The sequence below is a fragment of the Schistocerca americana genome, chromosome X (assembly GCF_021461395.2).
Source record: "Schistocerca americana isolate TAMUIC-IGC-003095 chromosome X, iqSchAmer2.1, whole genome shotgun sequence".
NCBI classification, from domain to species: Eukaryota; Metazoa; Arthropoda; class Insecta; order Orthoptera; family Acrididae; genus Schistocerca; species Schistocerca americana.
In genome coordinates this window covers 713659396-713685115 of record NC_060130.1, presented here as the reverse complement: position 1 = coordinate 713685115, position 25720 = coordinate 713659396, and the positions used below count along the sequence as shown (strand labels likewise).

General features: G+C 36.5%; 1 protein-coding gene across 2 annotated transcripts in view; it reads right to left on the bottom strand.

Moving 5' to 3' along the window:
* LOC124555073 (glutamate receptor ionotropic, kainate 2-like) overlaps window positions 1-25720 on the bottom strand; it is a 512372-nt gene that overhangs the window by 40499 nt on the left and 446153 nt on the right. The window contains exon 15 of one of the 2 annotated variants that reach the window (XM_047128860.1): window positions 25264-25486. In XM_047128860.1, the coding sequence (XP_046984816.1) occupies window positions 25264-25486 (223 nt within the window). Of the gene's footprint in view, window positions 1-25259; window positions 25487-25720 lie in introns of both variants that reach the window. The other variant, XM_047128861.1, reaches the window with a different exon arrangement.

The following is a 25720-nucleotide window of genomic DNA, read 5'->3' as shown; positions in this document are numbered from 1 at the left end:
TCATGAGTCAAGACTAGACAGACCTTTGCTTTTGGATCGCACAAATGAGGATGAGATGTTCCTTAAGAGGATCATAACTGGTGATGAGATGAGGCTCTATGGTTATCATGTTGAAACACTGAAAGGATGAAGATTTGGAATGACAGATGAGATAAAAGAATATTCGCAAACGGTGCTTCATGAGATCCAGCAAGAGGCATGCCAAGACTGCTTTTGGAAGTGGAAACAGTGTTGGGAGTGGTGTATCAATAGTGGAAGAGAGTATTTTGAAGGAGACCATGCACAAAAAGTAAAACATAAGTGTAGAAAAATTTTGTGGACAAAGTTCTGGAATTTTTTGAACAGGACTCGTACTATGTGTTGTAATCTCAACAGCTGATAATTCAAAATGTTTATCTTCACTTGGTGCAATGAGGCCATTTCTAGCTTTTAATGAAATAATTTTTCTTGACATAGATACATGAAACCCCACATTTGAACAGAAACAGGCAATATCATATTAGATTAAGGCTGAATATACAATTTCACTTTCTTTGCACCAGTGTTCAGAGAAACAAATAAGCGAACTGACTAGTGTTAGTATTTCTATTTCTATGAGGGAAATCCCAAAAGTAAGGTCTCCTATTTTTTTATAAGTACAGAACTCTGGTTGTGTGGCAGTTGGTCACACTGTTATGAAGAGTGCTTCACGCACTGTGTGTAAACATGCACATGCCGTGCCGAGGCACTCAAGTCTTGGCTTGGCAGCTGTTGAGATTTTAGCTCCCATTGGATGTTACCACCAAGTGTGAATTGCGCGCAGTTATTCAGTTTTTGAATGCACTGCACCAATTGAAATCCATCGCCAATTGACGGAAGTGTATGGTGAGTCGTGCATGGATGTCAAAAATTTTTGTAAATGGTGTAGAGAGTTTGCAGCTCATCAGACTGAAATTCACAATGAATAAAGGAGCAGGAGACCGTCAATTTCTGAGGAGACAGTGTTGAAGGTTGAGCAAAGCATATGTGAAAATCGGCGGATCACCCTGGATGATATCCACACATTGGTTTCTGAGGTTTCCCAAAGCACTGCTCACAGAATTTTAATGGAAACATTGAACTACCGGAAGGTGTGCACAAGATGGGTGCCACGCATGCTGACTGAGGACCACATGTGGCAATGAGTTGATGCTTCCTTTGCATTTCTTCACCGTCTTGCTGCAAAAACATTTGCATGTGAAATTTTTCACAGTGATTCACTCAGTGCCCTTACTGTAAGGCTACTTTCATTTTTATACACATCATTTACTACTCTAATTACAACACATTTTAGACCTTGATTTACTTCATTTTCACAGTTTTTCAGCAGTTCCCATATTGGAGCAACAGGCTTTGTGAATTGACTTATTTTACACTCTGACTGCATATCTGACATGACTGTGGGCTGTCACTATCATGACTGGTTGATAATATACATATATTCATTCTTTTTTCTTCACTGTGTATTTTGTTTTATATCCTGTTTTGTCAAATGTTGTGCTGACAGAATTTTATGTCAAATGATATGTGATAGTAACAAGCTTCAACTAACACCTTTCGCTCAATGGGTCTTTCTGAACAGTTTCCTGCGACATTGATATTTTCTTCCACATTTTTCAATTGCCTGAATTTAAAACATCATATTTATTCATTAATGGGACTTGGAAATCATTTATATAGAAAACAGTGTGAAAGAATTTCTTAGGCCTAAAGTACACATTCTCTTGTTCGCAGTTTTGCGTTTCTGTGGAAACATTCACATACTGAACAAAACTTTTCAGCATTTGAGCATACTGTCTGATTTTACTTAGGTCATTTTGCAGTTTTTCTCTCACACTTATTTCAAAGTCCAGCACTGCAGATTTCCAAAACAGCTACACAACTGTTATACTCAGTTCCACAGTCTCTTGAATTTTTACCCAGTTTTATTTTCACAAAATAACATAAATGATAGCATTTATAGTCACTTTACATGTTCTGACACCTTCTATCACTTCTTTTTCACACAGTAGGCAATTTACTGATGGAATGACTGATATTTACAGAACAATTTATTACTACATCTATATGTGCTGCCACCCGCACTCTCCTGGATAGTGATAAGACATTTATGACATCCATTCATGACAATAGTCCAAAACAGGAGTAATCCTTATCCCTTCTGAACTCATGGAATGGCATGTGTGAGATATGTATTGGTAGCCAGCCACATCCACACATTTCAATGATGATCATTCAGTGTCAGACAAATGCTGCAGCCATTGGTGATTAGAACTAACTAAACTGATCCAGGTTCCATACTAGGTGTTCTCTTCCTCACCATCTTGCACCACAAATGCTACAGTTTGTACTGTTGTCTGGATGCCTGTTGCATGTTGCATGTTGACAATACTGCCCTCCAAATTGCTTCCAAAATGAAAGTCTACAGTTCTGTCATATTCTCCCACATATTGAACAAGTACACAAGCTACATTGTCCCACTTGGAGACACAGTGCTCTCTGCTCTACTGCACAGAGAATGTGAATTACTTTTACTTCCACTATGCAGTTGCTGTAAATAGTGATTTATTATGGTAAAAAAGTATTAAGAATGCTGTAGAATGTACTAAGTACTGTGCTTTTCATTTATAATTATTGAGAAATAAGTTTCAGATTAAAAAAGCTCAAACATGTAACTCATGAGGGTCTCGAATATCTTCTTTTGAGAGATTTATTAATGACATTTTTGCAACTAATTTGAAACCAAATAGTTCAATGATGAGCCCTTCAATGTCACTGCCAGTGAATATCATTTCTTTTAATTTAAAACAGCCAGTATTTTCCATACAAATGTAAATAATTTTAAGAAGCTTAATAATCTCCACCTTTTCTTTCTCTCAACAGTAATTATGATTAGAACTAAATCTTTTAAAAAAACCATGGATTACTCACTGAATACAGGTAACTTGTAGTGGAAATAGGGAACTCTCTCTATCAGTCACATAAAGCTCTGACGTTGATGCCCTAGCTCATTACTACATTTGTTGTGAAATAATAAAGACTGTAATCCAGACATATTATAAGGAAAAGACACCCGTATCAGGTAACAAAACAAGACAATAAAGAATATAATGATGGAAGAAAGTGATATAATACAGAAGAAGAGGAGCAGACAGTTTTAAGAGCTTATAATACTCTGGCAACATGCAAGTCTAGCATTGCAAAATTATTCAACAAGCATTTTATACCTATTACTGGAGAGATGATGTCATCAGACCATGGTCAAAAAACCAGTCTTTGATCATGTAAGCTGTGTGTGCAGGGGTCCTTTCATCTTGGTATACAGCATCAGCACTGGGGCACAAATATTGTACTGTGAGATGGACCTGATCAGATAAAACGGTGACATAATCCTTGCCAGTAATGTGACCATGTAGAGTAACCATGTGGCCCATGGAATACCATGATATGACTGCCAAAACTGTCACTAAACCACCTACATGTTTCATCCTTTGGATGTAAACCTGGCCAGAAGTTGAAAACACTCTGCAGCAAGTCTCATCCAACCAAACAGCTTTCGTCCATTGCTCCATAATCCATGTTTTGTGGCTTCAGCAATACATTCTCCTTTAGTGGGCATTTGCATCACTGAGTGGTGGTTTTGGAATTCCAGCTCATGCTGCAATTCTCTGCTTCTGGAGCTCCCTTCATGATTTTTTGGTGCTGACAGGGTTCACAAGTGCAATATTCAGTTTTTCGGTGACTTTCACAGCTGTCACCCTCTTTATTCATTGTCACAGTCCCCTCTGATGGCCATGTCAGAATCAATCAACACACACTTTCATTCATGTTGTGACTTAGTGGATGCTGTTTCTCTGCTTTACCAAAATATGGTATAAATCTTCGATAGGGTGCCACTTGAAACACCAAACATTTCAGCTTCCTTGGTTATGGAAGCACCAATAATTTTCCCACATTCAAAAGCACATAGCTTTGACAAAATGCACTCACAACTACACAGAACACACTTCTGACAATGACTTACACTTGTGACACATTGAGGACAGCACAGTTGCTATTTGTAGTCAACTACAACTGCACAATCTGCAGCCTTGCCTAGAATCTGCATCTACATTCAAGCATGCATCTCATTCAGTGTTTCCATAATTTTTGTTCAACCCCTGTAGATTAATAGCAATAGAATAGCCAGCAGTTTCATTTCCTAAAGTCATACATGACCACATTTTGAGGTAACTAATCAAGAAAACCTGAAGTTTTTTGAGTCCAGAACTGTGTAATACAAATCATTTGTTGTGTTGATTCAAGAATGTTCTGTCTATTCAAGGAATTGCAAATGGTTATCAATGATTCTCATTATATTTCCATTTAATGAAATTTATCATAAACAACATACATCTTTTTTCCCACAACAGCTCAGTTCATGGTATCAGTACTAGGATCAGTAATAATCTACAAAAAGATTTATTGATGTCTGTCACCTTGATCTAGAAAGGAAATGTGCACAAAGCCACTCCTATGAAAATTATGGGATTTATTATGCATTTTTTCACTCCATGTTGTGAGCTGCTGGTGGAAGGTTGCTTTGCAGCTCATCCTGATATTGCTGTGCTGGAGCTGCTGGTGAAGTAAGTCTGCAAACTTTCATGCAGTAGCCACCAACAGGAGGATCAGGAAGATGTCATGTGAAGGGCCAAATGTTGCAGGCAGATAATGAAACTGAGAACAGCTCTCTGAAGAGCTCTCTCTGCCACAAGCCAATGACCTGACAGCATGCTTCCTCTCCTCACTCCTCGATGTCCTAGCACAAATGACTCCACCAAGCTACTGGTCATCTAGCCTCCCTTTTCCCAGGTGTGCCTTATGTACAATGTACACTGAACTACATGAGTTCTAAATTTCCATTATTCCTGTTATTATTTCAAGTTGCCCTGCTGGATGCCCACCCTGTTGCTACCCTCAGTCATTCCTGGACAAATTAGCATTAGAATTGGGACCTGGCCCACATTTTCGTCCAGAATTCACCTGTTTTACAGATAGATGCCACAATACTTATTCTGATATCACAGCTGGAATTGTGTAATTGTGGTGAGTTCCTGTCTGTCGCTGGTCATGAGCAGAAGCTGATGCCACACCAGAGCAAAGTATTTCTGTATTGCATTATCCAGTGAGGCAGTGGAATTTGTGACAGTTGTGTGAGAGCTACTAGCTGGGATCCAGAGTGTGCATCAGAGCCAGTTGGCATCACGCTGCACCACATGGCTGGCACCGCCGCCACATTGTCATATCACTGCAGCTTCACCACCGAGGCTGCCCACCTGCAGCTGCTGCCTTTTTGCCATCCTGGGACGAGAAGAGTGCCACACTGTGCATGCAGCATGCTCATCAACACCCAGTGAGAAGGGCAGAGTGTGCGAGTGAACTACATTAGGTTGGTATGGCCCACCCACCACTGCTGCCACCCAGAGATGGCGCCCACAGGTAACTGACAGCTGCCACTACCACCCCATTCATTACTGAACTACCAGACCTACCAGCCAGCTCGCTGGAGCCACCGTGCCACCAACGTTCAGTGCTGCAGGACATGCTGCACCTGGTCTTACTTCTGCAAAGCCTGAGAATCCTATGTTCAATGCCACTTTCTTAAGGGCCCTGTCTGTGATGCTGGTGGGCATTTGTCATTTCTGCTCCACTGACACTGCCACCCATGCAATCATCATGTGGGTGCAGCATACTCACAGTCATAGGCCATGTGTGCCCACATTTTCTCTTAGCACACCATCCTGCTGCCATCCACATCTGCTGCTGCTCTCCAAGCGCTGCATCTTGCCAAGATTTATGCACGAGTTTCTATTAACAAGGTGAGTCAGGAGGAAAGGTACGTGCTTTGACAGGTGATACTGCTGGTGATTCTGAACAAAAAACTTCTAATGAACATATGCCCTTTTCTTAAGCATCTCCAGATAAACCGTGAAAATAGCTAGGAATGGGAAAGGTACAGATGACAGTAAATTAAGATACTGTTATGTTATGGTTTGTTTAATTGTGTACATTTCCCCACAGAAGATGTTCAAACAGTCCACTGTCAACTTCAATGCATGTTGCTGCTCTTGTAGACAGGTGTTGTGTCGTCAATCAGAGCTCAGTTTTGCATTCCTTTACCCGGGAACAAACATGTAAAATATGAGCCAGAAGTCCTTCTCTTGTGTCCACTCTGCACTTGTAGACATCGCTCTTCAGCCACCCCCACAAACAGTAATCCAATGGCGTAACGTGGGGTGACCTCGGTGGCCAAGCAATGACTCCACGGTGACTGATCAAATGACCAGGATATGTTGTTTTGAGATGCTGTGTCACTGGCCATATGGAATGTGTAGGAGCTCTGTCATGCTGAAAGTACATATGAGCTCATGTTGCCAAAGGGATATCCTCTATGTATTCTGGTAAAACACGTTGAAGAAACTCAAGATACTGTGTCCCAGTAAGATGGTTATCTAAAACAACTGGACTGATGAGTTGTTCGTCAACAATACCACACTGTTGACCGAGAAATGTCATTGAAAATTCGTTTCCATAGTAGCATGCACTTTTTCATTTGCCCATACATGAGAGTTGTGCATGCTGTTGATGCTGTTGTGGGTAAATGTTGACTCATCAGTGAACAGAATATGTGGAATTAATCACTGACTGACAATGATCTATTGACAGAATTCTTGCCAGGTGGCAGCATCTCCTTTATGCAGATGTTGTACTCTCTGACGATGAAAGGGATACAGGCTATGCTCATGTACTGGGCCTAGCACTCATGTTTGTAGAATACCAATATGGGCAGCAATTCTTATAAGCTAGTAGTAGGGTTGCAGTCCACTAGTTGAAGAACGTTCTCAACTTCATTAAGAGTTTGTTGTACAGACCATTCAGAGACAACATTTATGCTGAGAAGTGTACCACACTCATGCAGTCTGTGAAACACCCTGCTAAACACCCTGCTATCTGGCACTCTGCAATTTGGATATCATTGTTGGTATTCTTGCACGGCAGCTCTGGAATTCCCATTGGACAAACCATAGACAAACACCATGTCAGCATATTCTGCATGGGGAGATCCATGGCATTTTCACTACAAAAAACTGTATTCGTTGTTCATGTAACAACACTGTAGTACCATGCACTACAACAAGCACTGTTGACTGAGACTTGAGGTAAACAATTGCACCATCACAAGTGAACTGTGTATTGGCAGGGTTAGTAAGGATGATGCTACACGTTCCCCATTCCTAGTCGTTTTCATTGGTTTATCTTGAAATGGTTAAGAAAAGGGCATATGTTTATTAGGAGTTTTTTGTTCAGAATCACCACTTTATCACCCCTCACAACATGTATCTTTCATCCTGACTCACCCTGTATAACAGAGAGTATCTGTTTTCAAGAGTTGTACATCATGCTAGAACAATTTAGAGCTGTGTGTTTTAGGTACTGTAGATCCTCCTGGACCCCATACTAGGGGGCAAAAAACTGAGAATGGTACTGAGGAAACCATCAAGGCTGAACTCTGGACTAGCAGTTTAGAAAGTGGTGATTGCAGGCCACTGTGATAAAAACTGAATTTGATGTCCAGACAAATTTTGAGGGACACAGGGAAGCTGAAGTTCATGTGGTTGCCTCCCCCCTTCCATTATAAGCAGTCTTCCAACCATTGCCCTAAGTGGAATTAGGGCAGGAAGACCAGATGTGGATATATTGGTATTCTTGCAAAACATTCATGACGTGGCCACTTTTGTGTGTGGTCAGATACTTTTTTATTATGTTTGGCAGAAATAAAATCACCAGAGGATGCACATAATTATGTTGAGTCAGTTGCCAGCATGAATAATGCTGAAAGTTTTGACAGCCTAGCAAAAGGCCTAGTAGATTGGTACACAGACAAATCAAGAGCCTGCTATTACAGGACCAAGTTGTTTCTGTCCCAACAGAAGTAAGAAAAGAAAATTTTTGAGAAGTATGCTGATCAGATGAGATCTATTTCTTGCTGAACCTGTACTCTTGGCAGGGATGCCACATGTAATGAGGTACTCCTAGAGAAGAAGACCAAGATGGGAGCTATAGACATGTTTATTTGTGACATTAATCTGCAAGTTGGAGAAGAAGTTAAACTAGCTTCTCCTACATTACTCCATGAGGCAGTCCATTTGGCTTTTTTGCATGAAGAAGGAGGAATATTTGTTGTTGACCCTATTCAGAATAATAAGTCACAACCCATGACTAATGACAAGAGTAACTGTGGATAATGTAAGGAAGCTGGCTACATGGATGATAACAGCAGTGATGGAAGATAGCAACCAGGAGATGATGAAGTGGGTACACATAGCTGCCCCCCCCCCTCCCCCCCCCTTTTCAACACTGCCCTACCCAACCCCAAGCCTTTGTTTACTTATGAATGGACACAGGTAACACTGAAAAATGTTGGGTTTTCCATGTCATGAGGTATCACTAGCTTGTGGCCTATTATTTATTGACACTCCAGTTTGGTGTTTACCTGTCATTTTGTTTTATTAACTCCAGTTGTCATTAACTGCAGGCCATCTAGCTTCTGTGGCTCTTTATATGGGTTTACTGATAGCCACAAGTTGCTGCATGTGCATACATGATAGCCATTATGAATAGTGTGACCTAAGCCCTCCCCTTGCCCCCCTCCCTCCACTCAAGCTTCCTGAATTCTGTTTATCACAAGGCATACATGGGGATGCAACCTGTCACGGCTATCTGCATCAGAATGATTCCCATCCACTTGTCCTTTCCTGAGATCCCTTGTATTGATTCCAGATGGAGTAGACTACTAAGAAACAGTGCACAATGCTGTGAACTGAATCAGTAGTTGAGTCCTGTCTTTACCTGTCTGTTGCATAATAATAATAATAATAATACCCCAGAAGACATGACAATGTAGCAAAAATAATACATCAACAGCTTGCCTTACAACATAAACTTATAAAACAACACATTCCCACATACAAGTATGCACCACAAAGTGTACTGGAGAATGATGAATTCAAATTATACTGGAACAGAACCATTATAACAGATAAAACAACACCACATAACAAACCTGACATCATACTCACCAATAAAAAGAAGAAATTAACACAACTAATTGAAATATCCATACCCAATACAACAAATATACAGAAGAAAACTGGAGAAAAAATTGAAAAATACATCCAACTGGCTGAGGAAGTCAAGGACATGTGGCATCAGGATAAAGTTGACATTATACCAATTATACTATCAACTACAGGAGTCATACCACACAATATCCACCAGTACATCAATGCAATACAGCTACATCCAAACTTATATATACAACTACAGAAATCAGTAATTATTGATACATGTTCAATTACCCAAAAGTTCCTAAATGCAATATAACACATACCATACAGTTACAAGGAAGTGACGCTTGATCAAGGTCCATGTCACTTTCCATTTTTAACCAGACTTAATGTCTGAGAAAGTAAAGAAACAATAATAATAATAATTTTATTGTCATTCAGCTGATTACAGCAATAGACAAAGTCAAGAGCATATATTTCTACATAAACTACTATATCGATGTAAACTGGTTTACATAAAATAGGTACACGTTAGAATACAGTATTTTCATCTTCAAAGAATTCATCAATGGTGTAAAATGGATTGTTCACTAGTAGCTTGTATAATTTAGCTTTAAAGATATTTACAGGCAGTTCTTTAAAGTCAGCACTTAGTCTATTAAACATCCTTAGTCCAAGAACTAGGTAAGAGTTATGCGATTTTGATAATCTATGATATGGTACATCTACAGATGTTCTGTTTCTAGTATTATGGCTATGAATATCACTTCCCAACACAAAATTAGACACATTGTTTCTAATGTACATTAAAACATAGTAGATGAATAAGTTTACTACTGTAAGACACTGCAATTTAATAAACAGAGGTTTACAATGTTCTGTTTTATCAGAATCTGTTATTATTCTTATTACTTTCTTCTGTAAAAGTAAAATGTCATTTACATGACTGCTACTACCCCACAGTAAAATTCAACAAGAGATGATGCTTTGGAAGAAGGCAAAATATGCTGATCTCACATAGTTATTGGAAACATGTCATTTTAAATTTCTAATTAGATAAATAACTCTTGAAAGCCTAGCCAATATATTTTTAATGTGTGGTTCCCACGTCAATTTATTGTCAATAGTAACACCTAAAAATTTAACAGTTTTTAATTCCTGGTAGTTAGGAATCTCTTTGAGGCTAAAGTAAAGTGTATGGGTTTTGTTTTCATTTAGCAAGAAGCCATTAGCTTTGAACCATAATGAGGAATGAGCAAGGGTATTTTCGGTCAGTGTTTTCAGTGTACCTAGATCAGAGCTTTTATGTAGAAAAGTTGTGTCATCAGCATACAATATTGTATGAGAATTTATGAATAAGGGCAGGTCATTAATCATTAGTATAAACAGTAAAAGTCCAAGCACCGACCCTTGAGGCACTCCGTACCTAACATTAACCAAATTTGATTTCTCCCTACCAATGCACAAAACTTGTTGACGGTTCTCTAGAAAAGACCTGAACATATTTATACTGTAGTCATTAAAACCATAGTAAACTAGCTTATTCAGCACAGTGTCATGCTCTACACAGTCAAAGGCTCTGCTCAGGTCACAAAATGTAGCCTGGGCATAGTCCCTAGCCTCAAACACATCTAGGACTAATTTTACGAGGGAGTCCATTGCATCTGTTGTGGATTTACCTTTCCTAAATCCAAACTGTTTATCACTAATTATATTTAGTTTACCCAAGTAGGCACTAACTTGCTCATCATAATTGTTTCTAAAATTTTTGAAAAAACTAGGGTTGTGGATATAGGTCTGTATCTAGTGGGACAGTTCTTTTCCCCTTTTTTGTATATGGGCACAACTCTAGAAATTTTTAGTATGTCGGGGTACTTACTTTCAACCAGGCATTTGTTAACACAAAAGGTTAAAGGATAAATCACACAATCAATAACATCTTTCAACAAATTACATGACATATCATAGTAATCAACACTAAGTGAAGGTTTGAAATTTTTCACTATTTTTAGGATATTATTTGGGCTCACTTCTGTGAAAGTGAAGGTGCTTGGGGGAAGCTTTTCAAAGCAGCTGTCCATAATACTAAGTGCATTTTCAGGTGGTTTGATTATTGAACTACTAATTTCTTCAATGGACTGAATGCAATATTTATTAAATTCTTCTGGGATAATGGCAATTTCCTCTTTGTGTTTAGTGTGTGCAATGGAGTTTATTACACTCCAGGCCTTCTTGCATTTATTGTTAGATTTTTCAATGTTTACTATGTTATGCAGTTTCTTTGCTTCATTTATTGCCTTCCTTTACTTGCATTTAGCTTTAGCATACAGGTCTTTATACAGTTCTGATTTACTGGTTTTGTACAGACTAGAATACAGCATAGCAGAATTTTTCAGTTGCCCTAACTGTGGAGTATACCATTCCTTCGTTTTCCTTTTCTTGTAATTACTACTAATATTCACTGTATATTTTTCCAGAGGGATGTTATTTTCAAATACATTTAAAAAGACGGTGAAAAACTTTGTGAATACAATATCAACTGAACTGTGTTGAAGCCCAATAAAACATGTGTCCCAACTGAAATAAGTGAGGGCATGTCTAAACCTATCCATCCTCTCTCTGCTCACTGGTCTAGTAATCACAGTTTTAGATTCTGGTTTGGTGCAGTCTGAAGTCACATTATTAAGACTAAGATATACTGCATCATGGTCTGAGAAAGGGAAACTAATTACATCAGTGGACATACAAGTTCTCTTAATATTTGCAAATATATTGTCTAGACAGGATGAGCCTCTGGTAGGTTTGAAGTTAACATAATACAGGTTAAATTGTCGAAGCACATTTTTGAGCTCTGTCACAGTTTTTCTGTCCTGCAGGACATCAAAACTTGAATTGATATCCCCTCCAATGACAACATTGTATTTTTTCCATTTCGGTATACATATGTACATTAAGAGTTCCTCAAGTTTCTCCAGAAAGATATGGGGGTCACCACTAGGTGGCCTGTACACTACTACTACCATTAGCTTAAGGCTCTCAATTACTAGACCTGACATTTCAAAATGCATTTCATCACAAAGGGTATTGAGATCTATCCTGCCACAGTTTGGTGCAAGAGGTGTTTTTGCATATATTGCTACCCCACCACGTAAGTGCTGTTTTCTGCAATAGCAACTAAGTAGTGTGTAATCATCCAATACTTTGTACCCAAGCTAATCCTCTTTACACCAATGTTCACTTAAACATATCTATCACGTTTTCATTTGAAAATTCGTTGACAATTAAGTTTTTATCTGCCATGCCCTGAATATTGAGGTAGCATATTTTAAACTCTACTTTAGGCATTTCGTTTCTTGCGTATTCTCTTAGTTGACATGACCTACTGTTACTGCATGAAAGTTGGCCAGGTTGTGTCCTTATGTTACTAGAACACCCAACCTGGTCTATGCACACAAGTTTTTTGTCATCTCAGTTGAAACATAATCCAAACACATTACTGGTCTTTTTTCCTTCTCTAGCTTATCCAATACTATTCCGATAATTGTATCACTTAAAACATGTTTACCTAGATAACTGAAATGTTGACCATGCTTGGTATGCCATTCTCTGCTACAATTACTGGTGTTAATTAAGGAAACATTCTTAAAGTGCTTACAGATAGCTTTGTACTCCTTGTTTGTCTGCTCCAATTCCTTATTCACACATGACCACTGGGGCAAATCATGTCAATGTGGCACATTAACAACAATCACGTTGGTGTGGGTTAACATTCCGAGAGTCTTCTTCAGTGTCGAAGTAGCAATCTTCCTTTCGTTTCTGCTGACGTCGTTTGCTCCGGCCATTACCACTACAAAGTCTCTGTCCGTGAGGACTGTGCCTTCTTTCTTGATTGATGTTGAAATATCTTGTAAACCAGCTCCTGATTTAATGGTACCTTCTATTTCAAACTCGTTAATCACACGAAGTCCGCTTACCGTTAACATAGCTGCTAATCCTCTGGCGTAACTGTCTGAATAAATCTTGATTTTAGGTTTTTTCTTATACCTTACTTGGCTGTTCGCTAAGTTTTGAGAGTCCTGCACCACCTTATCAGATGAGTGTGCTGATACAGTTGCTATGTCATCTGTGTTTTGAAGCGAATTATATTTGTTATTTAATGGTAACACAAAGTCCTGCCTATGTTTATTGTTAATATGTTTGTAAGCACTCCCCTTCCATTTTACAGTTACCCATCTACTGCTAGGCCTGTTGTGAGCCGTTTTAGTCGTAGCTTCACTTTCTGGCAATCCTTCCATAGGTTTGGGGATATTAAAACATACCTGGTGACCACTCTCTTCCAATTTAAGCTTGAGTCTTCTGTTTTCATCACTCAGAATTTTTGTGTCCTCTCGTAGCTCAGCAATAATTAACAACAGATCATTTTCGGAGGATGAAGCACCGATTATCACATCTTTGGTTTTTGTTTTACCACGCCATTGCTCCAACTTGTGTGGATTTAATTCATATTTCTCGTACAGTTTTTTTAATTCGTCCTGTAAGAGTCCAATAATTGTAATATATGATAGATTTTCCTTTTTGATACTGTCGGTCTTCCTTGCTGCATCACATGTACACGTTTCTTGATCATTAAGGGATGCAGCCTTTTGTTTACAATCCGCACAGTTCCACATAGTCGCACAATTATCATCGCTTCTCAGGGAAGGATCAACCTTTCCACAACGAAAATGAAATTTATGGTTACACTGGACACAGACGAAGCCACTTTTAACAGGTTTCGTGCAACTTTTTGCAAGATTGACACTGTATACCACTATTTTCACAAACTTCTATATTCAATACTTCTGCAACTGATGCCATCTTGGGTTTGGTAGATACATCATGCAGCGACAAGTGTACTCACCCTTCCTTTTCCTCTCTCCCTCCTATGTGCCTGAGAAGCATGTGTGGAGTCCGACCAGCCCTTGTACTTTCCCCTCTCTCCCTCCTACATGCGTAATGGCCACCACCGGTGGTCATTATTCAAGGATATGAGATCCTCTTTGCCCCTCTCTGGGGTTGCGACCTGCCTCGTTAAAGTGTTTATTGGGATCTCCTAGTTGAGCATGGGATGACCTTTACAAGCACAGAAGCACCACTAATGGATCACAAGCTATCCCTGAGTTAAAGGTGTTGATTATTGCAGGGTAGAAGTTAGGTAAACAATGGAACACATTATATTTAATAATCTGCCTTATCATTTTAATTATATCAATTGTTACACTGGTTGATACTGCCTGTGGAGTAAATGCTTATCACCTACATCAATCTTTCAAGAAGACTCCAGATGTAACATGTCTTGACTTCATGAAATCATTAGAGAAGGTACTAACATATCTCCTTATGACATGCTGATTGCAGAAAAAAAATCATCCAAAGGAACTTATTGTTTCAGTCAGATGCTTACTGCAGAGATCAGATGAAGAACATCCACGAATTCAAACTCTTTGGGAAACATTTCAAATAGGGAAAGCCTGTAGCTTTTGCCTTCCAAAACTGAAGAAGAAGACCACATATCCTTGTCAACAGTGTGGCCATGCAATATGTCTTGAACGTGCACAGAAAATGGGTAAAATGGGCTTTGAAACAAAGAGATAAGAGAGTTTTTCTTCATACAGTCACAGACTTCAATCTAAAGTTTAAAATGCCTCTTTTCTCTCAATATGTATTATTTTTTATCTTGATAATAACTAATTAAAATAGTTTTCAGCAAAGATGAAAAACACTTATTTAAAATAAATTCCCAAGGTCTGACAGACCACGACATGTTATACATGAAAAATATTAGACATCTTAGTTGAGGGTTAAATGAGATATTCCTTATAACCATTTTAATGAATTACATTTTTGTGGGTCAGCAAACTGAAGGAAATAAGTGCAGCGATGCACATTATCATGATATTGTATAATTTAAGCCTTTGCAAAGCCTGGAACCACCACTGAGGCTTAATTAGGACCAAGTACAAAGTTCTAGCAAACACAGGTAACTGACTCCTGGGACTGATGGGGCCACTATTGCCTCAATGCTGACACACACACACAATGAGTAGTGGCTGATGCACAGAATGCTGAATGCCATGGCAGTTGACATGCTGGAGTGCCTCTAGGTGTGGGCAGCAAATGGGAAAGTTAATTCGAGTGTTTGGAGCTGGTGGGGATGTATGCCATCCCTGAGCCACCAGGTGGTCAGTTAATCAGCACACTTGATGATGGCAACAGTTTTGATTGCTGGAATATTGTGTCCTTTGGACATCAACAGCCAGCAGTACACTGTAAAGGGACACCCTCCTCTAGCATTACTTTTCCTCAACAAAAGTTAGCAATACCAAAAATATTTTCAAATTTTGTATAGGTTAATATTATCTCAGCTGTTTTTTTAAAAGAATTTCATATGATTTTGTAAACAATGTATTATATTTCAGGCTAAAATCAATAAAAAGAAATTATTTAATTTTTGTTGTTACAATCGATATGTACAGCTCTGTATGTACAATTAAAATTATTTTTTTAGAAACATTTGAAATTACAAAATACTCAGTGCACTTAAAATTTCTGTTATTAATTACACAATCTAACACTATTTATTATGTTAATATCTGGATTCACTTATAAAATGATAACAGATTAATAGAAATTCATTTGTCAAGAAAATTTGTAAATCCTTTGGAATGTTGTTAATACTGTAGAGTGAAGCAGTAGTGATGTGATTGTATATGTTTTTATTTTTCGGAAGAACAATGTAATTTTTGGCTTCATTAACATGGAAATTGTAAAGACAGCGTGATGTAGAAAAATGTGAGAGATTAAAATTTTGAGTGAAACAAGAAATACAGTGCAGGCTTACTTCAGCATTATTTATGTCAATTGGAACCATGAGAACCTATAATGTCAAAAATTTCAGCTTCAAAAATCAGCACCTAGACGTAAAGAACTGGAGACAACTATGAGGAAAGAAGATAAGTAAAAAGTTTATTGTAAATCTTACTCCTCTTGAAACTTATTAAAAGAATTAACCATAAAGACAGTGACAATCAAAAAATGATGTGAGTAAGAGGTAGATTACAAGTGGTGGTGGTGTCTGGAATCAGTTGACTGATAATGAAGTTTTGTCTGTTGCAGAATAAGCGGGAGTGATTTGTGTCATTTGCATTTTATGTATGAACAGATTTCTGATCACTCAAAGAAGGAAGACTGAGAGCTGCCCAGCAAAGTAAATTACATCAACAGTGACAATGTATTACCAACAATGACAGACCAGGTCGAATGAAAGAGGGCTTTACAACAACCAGGGATATCAAAAAGAAAAGATAAGTACAAACTATTTGTGAAATTAATTTGTTTGTAGACTCATTTGCTTGTTAACAAAATGAAAAGAGATGAAGGCATATGTGATGTAGAAGTGAAAGCTGTGGGATCCAGTCAGGAAATATCTGAACCAAGTAAAATCGTAGTCAGCAAAGAAACAGTAAAACTGATATTTTGCAGTTAATTTTGGCAAAGATAGAGGAAATAAAGACAGGTAACAACAGTAAATTGGACAGGGTGCAAGACCAAATAGACCAACTTAGAAATTAAGTTTCAGAGCTAAAAAATGGGTTGTCAGAGGGGGTAAAAAGTGTGAATGAAAAAATTGATGTTTTAGAAAATAAATTTATTGTTTTGGAAAATAAGTTAATAGCCAAATTGGCAAGACAATTGAAGAATGTTAGTGACATCAGAGTTGAACAGAAGGCTGTAGCTGAAAAAAGGACAAAACATTGCCAGTTTAGACCAAACACATGTTAATGTTGAACACAAAATGCAAACTAATGTAGCTGTTTTAGATAAAAAAATTTCAGCAGTGCAGGAAAATCACAGTCACAAAAATTTGTATTAGAACAATGGTATTGCATGGTCCAACACTCCATCAAAAGTTTTCCATCAGTTGATTTATGTCCAGTGGATTTTCTGCACTGCTGTAGAGATAGGTTTGTGTCAAGTATGAATGTCAATCAAAAAATTAAATTTGTTAAAAGATGTCTTGAAGGCAAGGCCGTGTCATTGGTAAATTTAAATTTAAGTAAGTGGGAAACATATAAAAGTATTGAGAAAAGTTTTTTAAATAAATTTTGGTTCCAAAAGGGGAGAATTAATAGTGAATTTTTGAATGGTTCTAGTTATAGGAATAGGGACGGTACTTTGAAAGAGTTTTGTAGGAATCAACTTAAAAAACTAACACACTTTGACAAACCATTTGATGAAATGACCTTGACTGATGCACTTAAAAAGAGATTACTGGACAGGCTGCAGTGGGATTTAGAACACAGACCTGGCAGGATTGTCTTGAACAGTTTTTATGATATGTTGACAGGCTGAATAGGGTGGTAGAAAGAAGTATGTATCATAATAACCAGAATTATAGAAATCACAATGGGAATAATTACAGACACAGAGATAATGGTAACTTCTATCAGGATCAAAATGTTAATAGAGACAAGAATTTTGAACCTCAGCAGGATAGGAATAATGGGGATAAGTATGGGCAATTTAACAGGAGAAACAATTATAGAAGTAACTACTCAAGAAATGACAGTTCACCTCAATGAAGGTCCACAGTTTTGGGGCAAGGAAACACAACAAGCACAGGACCCCCAAATTACACTTGCAATTAGACAAAAATAACAATGTTAATGGTATGGCACATGTAGCTGAAATCACACAATTAGACAAAAATAACAATGTTAATGGTATGGCACATGTAGCTAAAATCACGCAGAAGAAATTTCAGATTTCTCATTTATGTTTTGATCAAAAGATTTGGGATACTATGTTGAATTATGGTGATGTAGGTACTAATCACAAGCCAAAATGTGAAAGTAGTGAGAATTTTTACGTAATATGTACTAATGATTTCTTTTCTTGGTCATAAAACAGTGTTATTGATGTATGTAAATCAGGTGATGACTGTATTAAATCTGAACAAGGAGGTATTTTTGATGTAGATTTGAATGCGATCTGTGAAATGACTGTGGTTGGTAAGTCTGGGACTGGTAGCTTATCACAAATGAATTTTGGGGTGAGGTAAGTGACTTTGATGGAGATGAGACTTCTGTTGTGAATGATGTTGATGAAATAATTTTGGAAGAACATGATGATGAAGATGATGTTGATGAGTACCAGATATTTGTGGAGTTTAAGAATAATGAAGTTTCAGAGTTATTTGTGAATGATGATGACAGTACAGGTAAGATAAGTGATGTATGTAAGAGTCATGGAATACCAGTCCAATCAAAGCAGCTTTTCATTAATATCATGCGGAGGAATGATCCAAACAGTATAGGTGAGTTATCTGTGAGCCTAGAGTAAAAAGTTGAAAACTTTTTGAAGTTTGTTTGGGACACGGTTGATGATGGACATAGGTAAATGTGCATTCTGGAATAAGTTAGCTGTGCTTAGTCAAAATTTGTATCCAATTTGGTGGAATTAAGTGAAATAAGATCTAAACAGGAAGTATAATTTTGACAGTAATTTTTTTTTTTTTTGCATTCCTTTTGTAATAAGTAATGTTAGTTGTGCTATGGAATCCATTCGTTGTGCTCAATCTTCACCTGACAACATGAGTAACCAAAGTAATGCTATAACAGCAAAGTTGATAAAACTCTGTAAAAACAGTGTGGATGTAGCATTTGATGAAACTAAAAGTGATATTTTACATCAAGTGTCTGACAACAGAGAAGATGATTCAGATTTTGGGTGTCGTTAGATTAAGATTAAGATTGATCAGTAGGAAGGGAACTGTTTGATTGATACAGGTAGCCTGATTTCTGGTATATCTGAAAAATTTAGATACAAGATCCAGTACAGTAAGAATTTTGCGGAAATATCCATTGTACATGTGAAGGTAAGAGGAGCTACGGGCAAGCAAAGCAAGTATGTAAAATGTCAAGTACTGTTAACTTTTAGTATAGAGGACAAGACCTTTGAACATGAATGCACAATGATCTCTAATATGGAAGAAAATGTACACTATGTTTGCAGATTCCTATGACTCTATAATCGTATTTTATTTGTCGGGAATTTAGTATGTAATATCATGTGAATTCTAAAGGTCTGTCTTATCTATTGTTTGAGTTTATATCTATGCTATATTGAAAGGTTCATAAAGCTAGATAATTATGTTTTGTAATAGGTTTGTGCTTTAGAATTTGATACATATATGCCATGAGACTAAATGACTCGATTCTTTTACAATTTTGAAATGGGACAATGCCATTAAACGTCTAGTAGTGAGTCCTCATATACTGTACTGTAAAAGTTAGGAATAGTATCTTAGTATATCTGTGTGTATCACCTTATCAGTTCATACAAACACTTTCTAATCCTATCTGATGTAAATCTTACATACTTGCTTTTGCATATGCTGTGTGATGTGAGGAAGGTATTAAAAAGCATATTTAGTACACAAAATACTGTTTCAGGATTTGATGTGAGTGCTAGACAGGAAGTTACCTATCCACTGGAGTGTATGATGAAAACTCTAGGGAGGAAATTGAAAGCTGTGGGTGGATCCACTCCCACACTGCTGTATGGCTGTACCCAGCTGGACTAGTTGACTTACCAGAGATCATAGGTGCTGGGTAATGTATTCATGCATCTGTCAACTGCGTCAGTGTTGTGACCAAGATTTGTAAATTGTTAGCCAAAACTGCCAAAGACAGTGTTATTCCATATCAATGAATGTTTTTTCAAGTAGGAGGATTAATTTTCCATGACATTATGTAACTTTAAATCAGAATTTTTTTAATCAATTGTAAATAAATCTTCTAGTTCTCTATGTACATAGGTTAGTTTGTATGAACAATTAGCAAATAGTGTGGAAGACATTTAATAGTATAAACAATATAAAAAGATATATACATGTCTGATATCATACACTGATTTTGGTCTTAAGTTACTCGATTATGTCATCATTCAGAGTTAATTATGACTGTGTTTACCTGCTTTTATCCTGAGTATTTTAATATTGTATCTCATTCAAACTTGGGTTGTGGGCAGACTCATGCTTAACTCTGTCTTGGGTACCCCTGGTCTTCACAAATGTGTGTATGCACTCAAGGAGAGTGTGCAACAATTGATTGAGGCTAGCTGCTTTCTATAATTACTCTTTACTTATGATTGAAATTATTGATATGATTGTGAACTTTATTCATATTGTTGTGTCAAAACATTTTTTGGTGGTGTGAACCCAGTGTGGTTTGGATTCATGGGTCGGTCCCCACACTATAAGCTTAGGCCCTAATATTTATCCATTATTTTCTCCTTTCATGAGTCACTGTATCCTTAAATACTCTGGTTTATGAGGTTGATTGATTTTGTGCTATATTCCTACTCATAATTGAGTATATTCTTCTGGTCTGTACCCATCATTCAGAGTTTTTCGAGTTGGCTCACTCATAGTATACTTAGGCTCTGAATTTTTCCTCTCCTCTTTCGAAAATTTTGAAGATATTATTTTATGGATATAAACTTGCAATTTGTAATACTAGTAATTTATCTTGTCTCTGCATTTATTTCTGTAGTTCAGTGTTGTAATGTTGAAGTTCTGACCTAGTATCACTTATCTTGTGACAGAATATTCCACAGATCTGAAAATCTGGATGCTATGTCGTGATATATCTATAAATTATGCCTTGTATGGTAGATATTTTTCTTAAGTCACAAAAGATTGTAAACACATTGTTTACAAATTTTGTGAGGGGGATATTATATAAAGGGACACCCTCCTCTAGCACTACTTTTCCTCAACAGAAGTTATCAATACCAAAAATATTTTCAAATTTTGTATAGGTTAATATTAGTTTTTCTAAAAGAATTTCATATGATTTTGTAAACAATGTATTATATTTCAGACTAAAATCCATAAAAAGAAATTTCGTTATTTTTGTTGTTACAATCAATACGTACTAGATCTGTATGTACAATTAAAATTACTTTTCCTTTAGAAACATTTGACATTGTGAAATATTTGGCACATTTAAAATTTCTATTATTAATTACACAATCTGACACTATTTATTATGTTAATTTCTGGATTCATTAATAAAATGATAACAGAAATTAATAGAAATTCATGTGTCAAGAAAATTAGTAAATCATTTGGAATGTTGTCAGTACCACAGAGTGAAGTAGTAGTGGACGTGTCTCTGATGTGATCGGACGTGTTTTTATTTTTCAGAAGAAAATTGTAACTTTCAGCTTCATTAACATGAGAATTGTAAAGACAGTGGGATGTAGAAAAATGTGAGAGATTAAAATTTTGAGTGAAACAAGAAATACAGTGCAGACTTACTTCAGCATTATTTATGTCAATTGGAACCACGGAAACCTAAAATGTCAAAAATTTCAGCTTCAAGAATCAGCCTCTAGATGTGAAGAACTGGAGCCAAGTATGAGAAATGAAGATAAGTAAAAAGTTTATTGTAAATCTTACTCATCTCAAAAATTATTAAAAGAGTTAATTAGAAAGACAGTGACAATCTACAAATGATGTGAGCGAGGGGTAGATTACAACACCCATGGACTATTTTGTTACTGTAAAGAAACTTCTAAATTACTAGCTTCTAGGGATTTAAAGTAAGTATGTAGGTACAAGATACTGAAGATGTGCACAACATAAACATCTACTTTCAGTGTTCTACATAATGAATGTTACAGGAAATAATTTACTTCCAATGCTGGTTCAAAATCAAATGGCTCTGAACACTATGAGACTTAACTTCTGAGGTCATCAGTCCCCTAGAGCTTAGCACTACTTAAATATAACTATCCTAAGGACATCACACATATCCATGCCTGAGGCAGGATTCAAACCTGTGATGGACCACTCGCACAGTTCCAGACTGAAGCGCCTAGAACCGCTCGGCCACTGCGGCCGGCCTCGTACAGGAATCTCAGTGCTCATTTCAAATGTGAAATAATAAACAATGCTCCGCCAGATACTGTTATATTGTTAAATGAATCTAGGTGGATTAATACTGAACTGTTAACCCGTATAATTCAGGATTTTGTTAGATACAACAGTTCTTTCATAAAAAATGATTTAATTTTCTTCCTCGACAATCATACATCATCTGTAATTAGAAACTATTCACTTAGTAATGGAGGTGATATTACAGAAATAACCATCCACCAAATTGTGGTCATAAGTTGCACTACAATTGTGCAGTAGATATATGAGTGTTACAAAAAGCCAGGAACCCCAATGACAATACTTTATCATTTCCATCTAGGTGGGCATCATAGCCTCAATAAATATTAAGGAGATTATTACACCAGCCTGTGTTTCAAATTACCTTATTTGCAAGAATTTCAGGCATGACCCATTCTCAAGTGTATCTATAGCAACAGATGATAATGTTGTTGGTTTGTGGGGTGCCCAACATCGTGGTCATCAGCACCTGTACAAGTTCCCAATCTTTTTAGTTCTAATTTCACCACTTCCTGAATGATGATGAAATGATGAGGACAACACAAACACCCAGTCCCCAGGTGGAGAAAGTCCCTGACCCACCCAGGAATCAGAACTGGGACATTGTGATCCAGAGGTAGCAACGCAAGCCACTAGACCACAAGCTGTGGACATAGCAACACATGTGGATGGCAAGGCAAGCAATATTTTTCATGCAATGAGGACAATATAACCACATCTGTTGGTACAGATGCACTTGAGCATAGGCTGTCCCCAAAATTAGTACAAATAAAGTTGTTTGAAATACAGCAGTACATGCAAATATATGTACCATCATTACACAATACTGCTAAATTGTCATTCATTTAGTATTTCATTTAACTTTATTATTCACAGTATAGGTTTCAGACTGCTGAAACATTTGATTTATGGTTATATTTACAGATTTAGTGTAAACCACATGCACTTCAAAATTTGACCAAAGTAATAACTATATGTTTCAAGATAGCTTATTTGAAACTTCTCATTTTCTTCATTCAGGCAATTATTTCACTTTTTCCAAATAGTTGATATTTTATAATTTTTATTCAAAATTATCTTACTCTGGACTGTTCCAAACCTAGTATCTCACTCTTTCCAAAATCCAGGGTTATATTTTCATAGCCATGGTTTTTCTGCTTACAAAAATGTATAATTTTAATAAAATAACATTATTTTATGACGTATCCTAAGAGTAAAATTTAACTTTCCAGAAAATTCTTGGTGGCCTTTGGAATTCGCAGTGCACATTTAAACTTCCACCTTATAAAATAGTAACTACAGTATTGCCATTTTATGATTTTAAAGCTTAGGACTAATCAAGATAAATTCATTGCCCAATTTGTTTTTGTATTCTTTACCTTTCCAGTACTTTCATGTTAATCTAAAATGCAATAGCACCATATTTCCCACTTTCTCTATATACAAGTACCACACAGACTCACAGGCAGCTGAAGGTAAGTATTCAGCCAGTTGAAACACTGTGTTTGTCTGTTCAAGTTATTATGTTATTAGTCAGTTTGTAGACAAAATTCAGTCGGTAAAAACTTTGTCATTCATTTGTGTTTGATTAGTCAATATGTCAGTATTTGATACTTGTGAAATTTTGTGAGTCTGTTCAGAGTGAATTAGCTTACAGGTCTGATCTTGCAAAGTCCATGTTAATACAGTACAAGAAAGGTGATTACTGGCTGCCTAGCAATAATAAATGTGAAGTGAATGAAAAAGTAAATTTGACAGTCCTGTATTCATTTATTCAACAGTGCTGTGTTCATTTATTTAAAACTGCTTATAACATCAAATAATATAGGGAGAAGATTACTGAAGAGGAACATAAAGGGACTTAAGAGGCACAAAAAGAGGTTATCAATGTTACAAATTATAAATGAACAGTATATTAACTAAATGATTCAGGAAAGCTTAAGATTGGAAAAACTCAAGAGAAGCTACCAAAGTACTCTGAATTTAGTAGACGCCAATGTTTTGGTAAAAAATTGGACTTTTCTGTCTCCACTGAGGCAGTGATTTGTTCCAAACTGCTGAGTTCACCACAACCCAAAGTCTAAATGGTTTAGTACAAAATTGAACTTTTCTGTCTCCACTGATGCAGTGATTTGTTCCAAACTACTGAGTACACCACAACCCAAAGTCTAAATAAATAAGTCCTCAGAAGTTCTGGGGCTATCCAAAAGCAGAAGACACATCAGAGGGCAAGGAATAACAGAGAAAAAGATTTAAGTCACATTATCACTGATATGGCAGAGAATGAATGTCATGCTAGAAAATAAAAAACAAAAATAATTAAAGTGAAACTAAAGGGGAAAATAAACAGAGAAGTCATTACAACATTTAAAATGTGCCAGTTCATTAGAACAAGAGGAAATTAAAATATCACACCATTCCCTAAGATGATACCCATTGTTGAATGCATCTGGTTTTAAAAACCAGGAGTAAATATTAGTGGAATTTCAAGGAGAGAAGAGAATCATGTCAGATTTTGACTTAAAAAGATTGTGACAGTAACTTTGAAATCATTTACCTAAAACAGAGTGGAATTCAAATGTCACTACCTTTGTTTTCCCTTGCATTCCAGATGATGCTTCAGTAAATAGACATATTATTTAAATGGTTTGTCATCGACCAATTATATGTAGAATACAAAATGAAACAATTTTTTATTTTAATTTTCTCTTCAGTTTCATCAGTCAAACATTAAATGTATAATTAGCACAAATGATGTACTATTTCGCTATAAGTATAGTTCTATTTTTGAGTACTGTCTTTCATTATATGGATCAAAAGCAGAAAAATTTGAATTAAAATTCACTTATGAAGTTTGTGTGTTAGTTAGATCATGTAATACCTTCACTGTGTTCATGGTGGTCCACAATGAGATAAAAATTTCTAATCCAAACTACAATCAATTGTGAAAAATAGGGGTATGTCTGGTTTTACAGTGTATGAATGTTAACTAAGAATGACTTAAAATACATGAAAAACTTTAAGTCAAGAAACTATAAACTGATAACCACTCTTTCAAAAATTTTTCTCTCACTACGGCTCATCCTCCCCTAATGATAAAAATATCTCTGCAAATGTAACAGTGAGCGTACTTACTTTTTCTCATTGCTATACCATAGCCTTTGTTATCAAGTTTATCTCCAACTTGGGTCAGATCACAGTTACGTTCAATAACATATTCAATTGAAGTTGACTCCATAAAGAATGCATAGTTTGAATTTTTTACTTTTTCCACACCCTCATCATTGTCTTTTGTCAACACACCTGGTGTATTAATCATTGTGTTGTACATTCGTCGATATATTTCATCTTCAGAATCCTGTAAATAGTAATTGCACTGATATCAATGGAGATAACCAAAGATTGCATACCTGTATTCATTCATTCATCAGGTTCCTTAAATTTCATCAAAAAAGAGAAATGTCAAGTATGATGAATGAGTCACTATATGTCACTACACTGTTTAATTTTTTTCATGTCAAACTAGTTAAATTTAATGAAGGCAATTAGAAAGAAGCTGCTTTGGAAAAATGTATTGGTATTTTTCAATGAA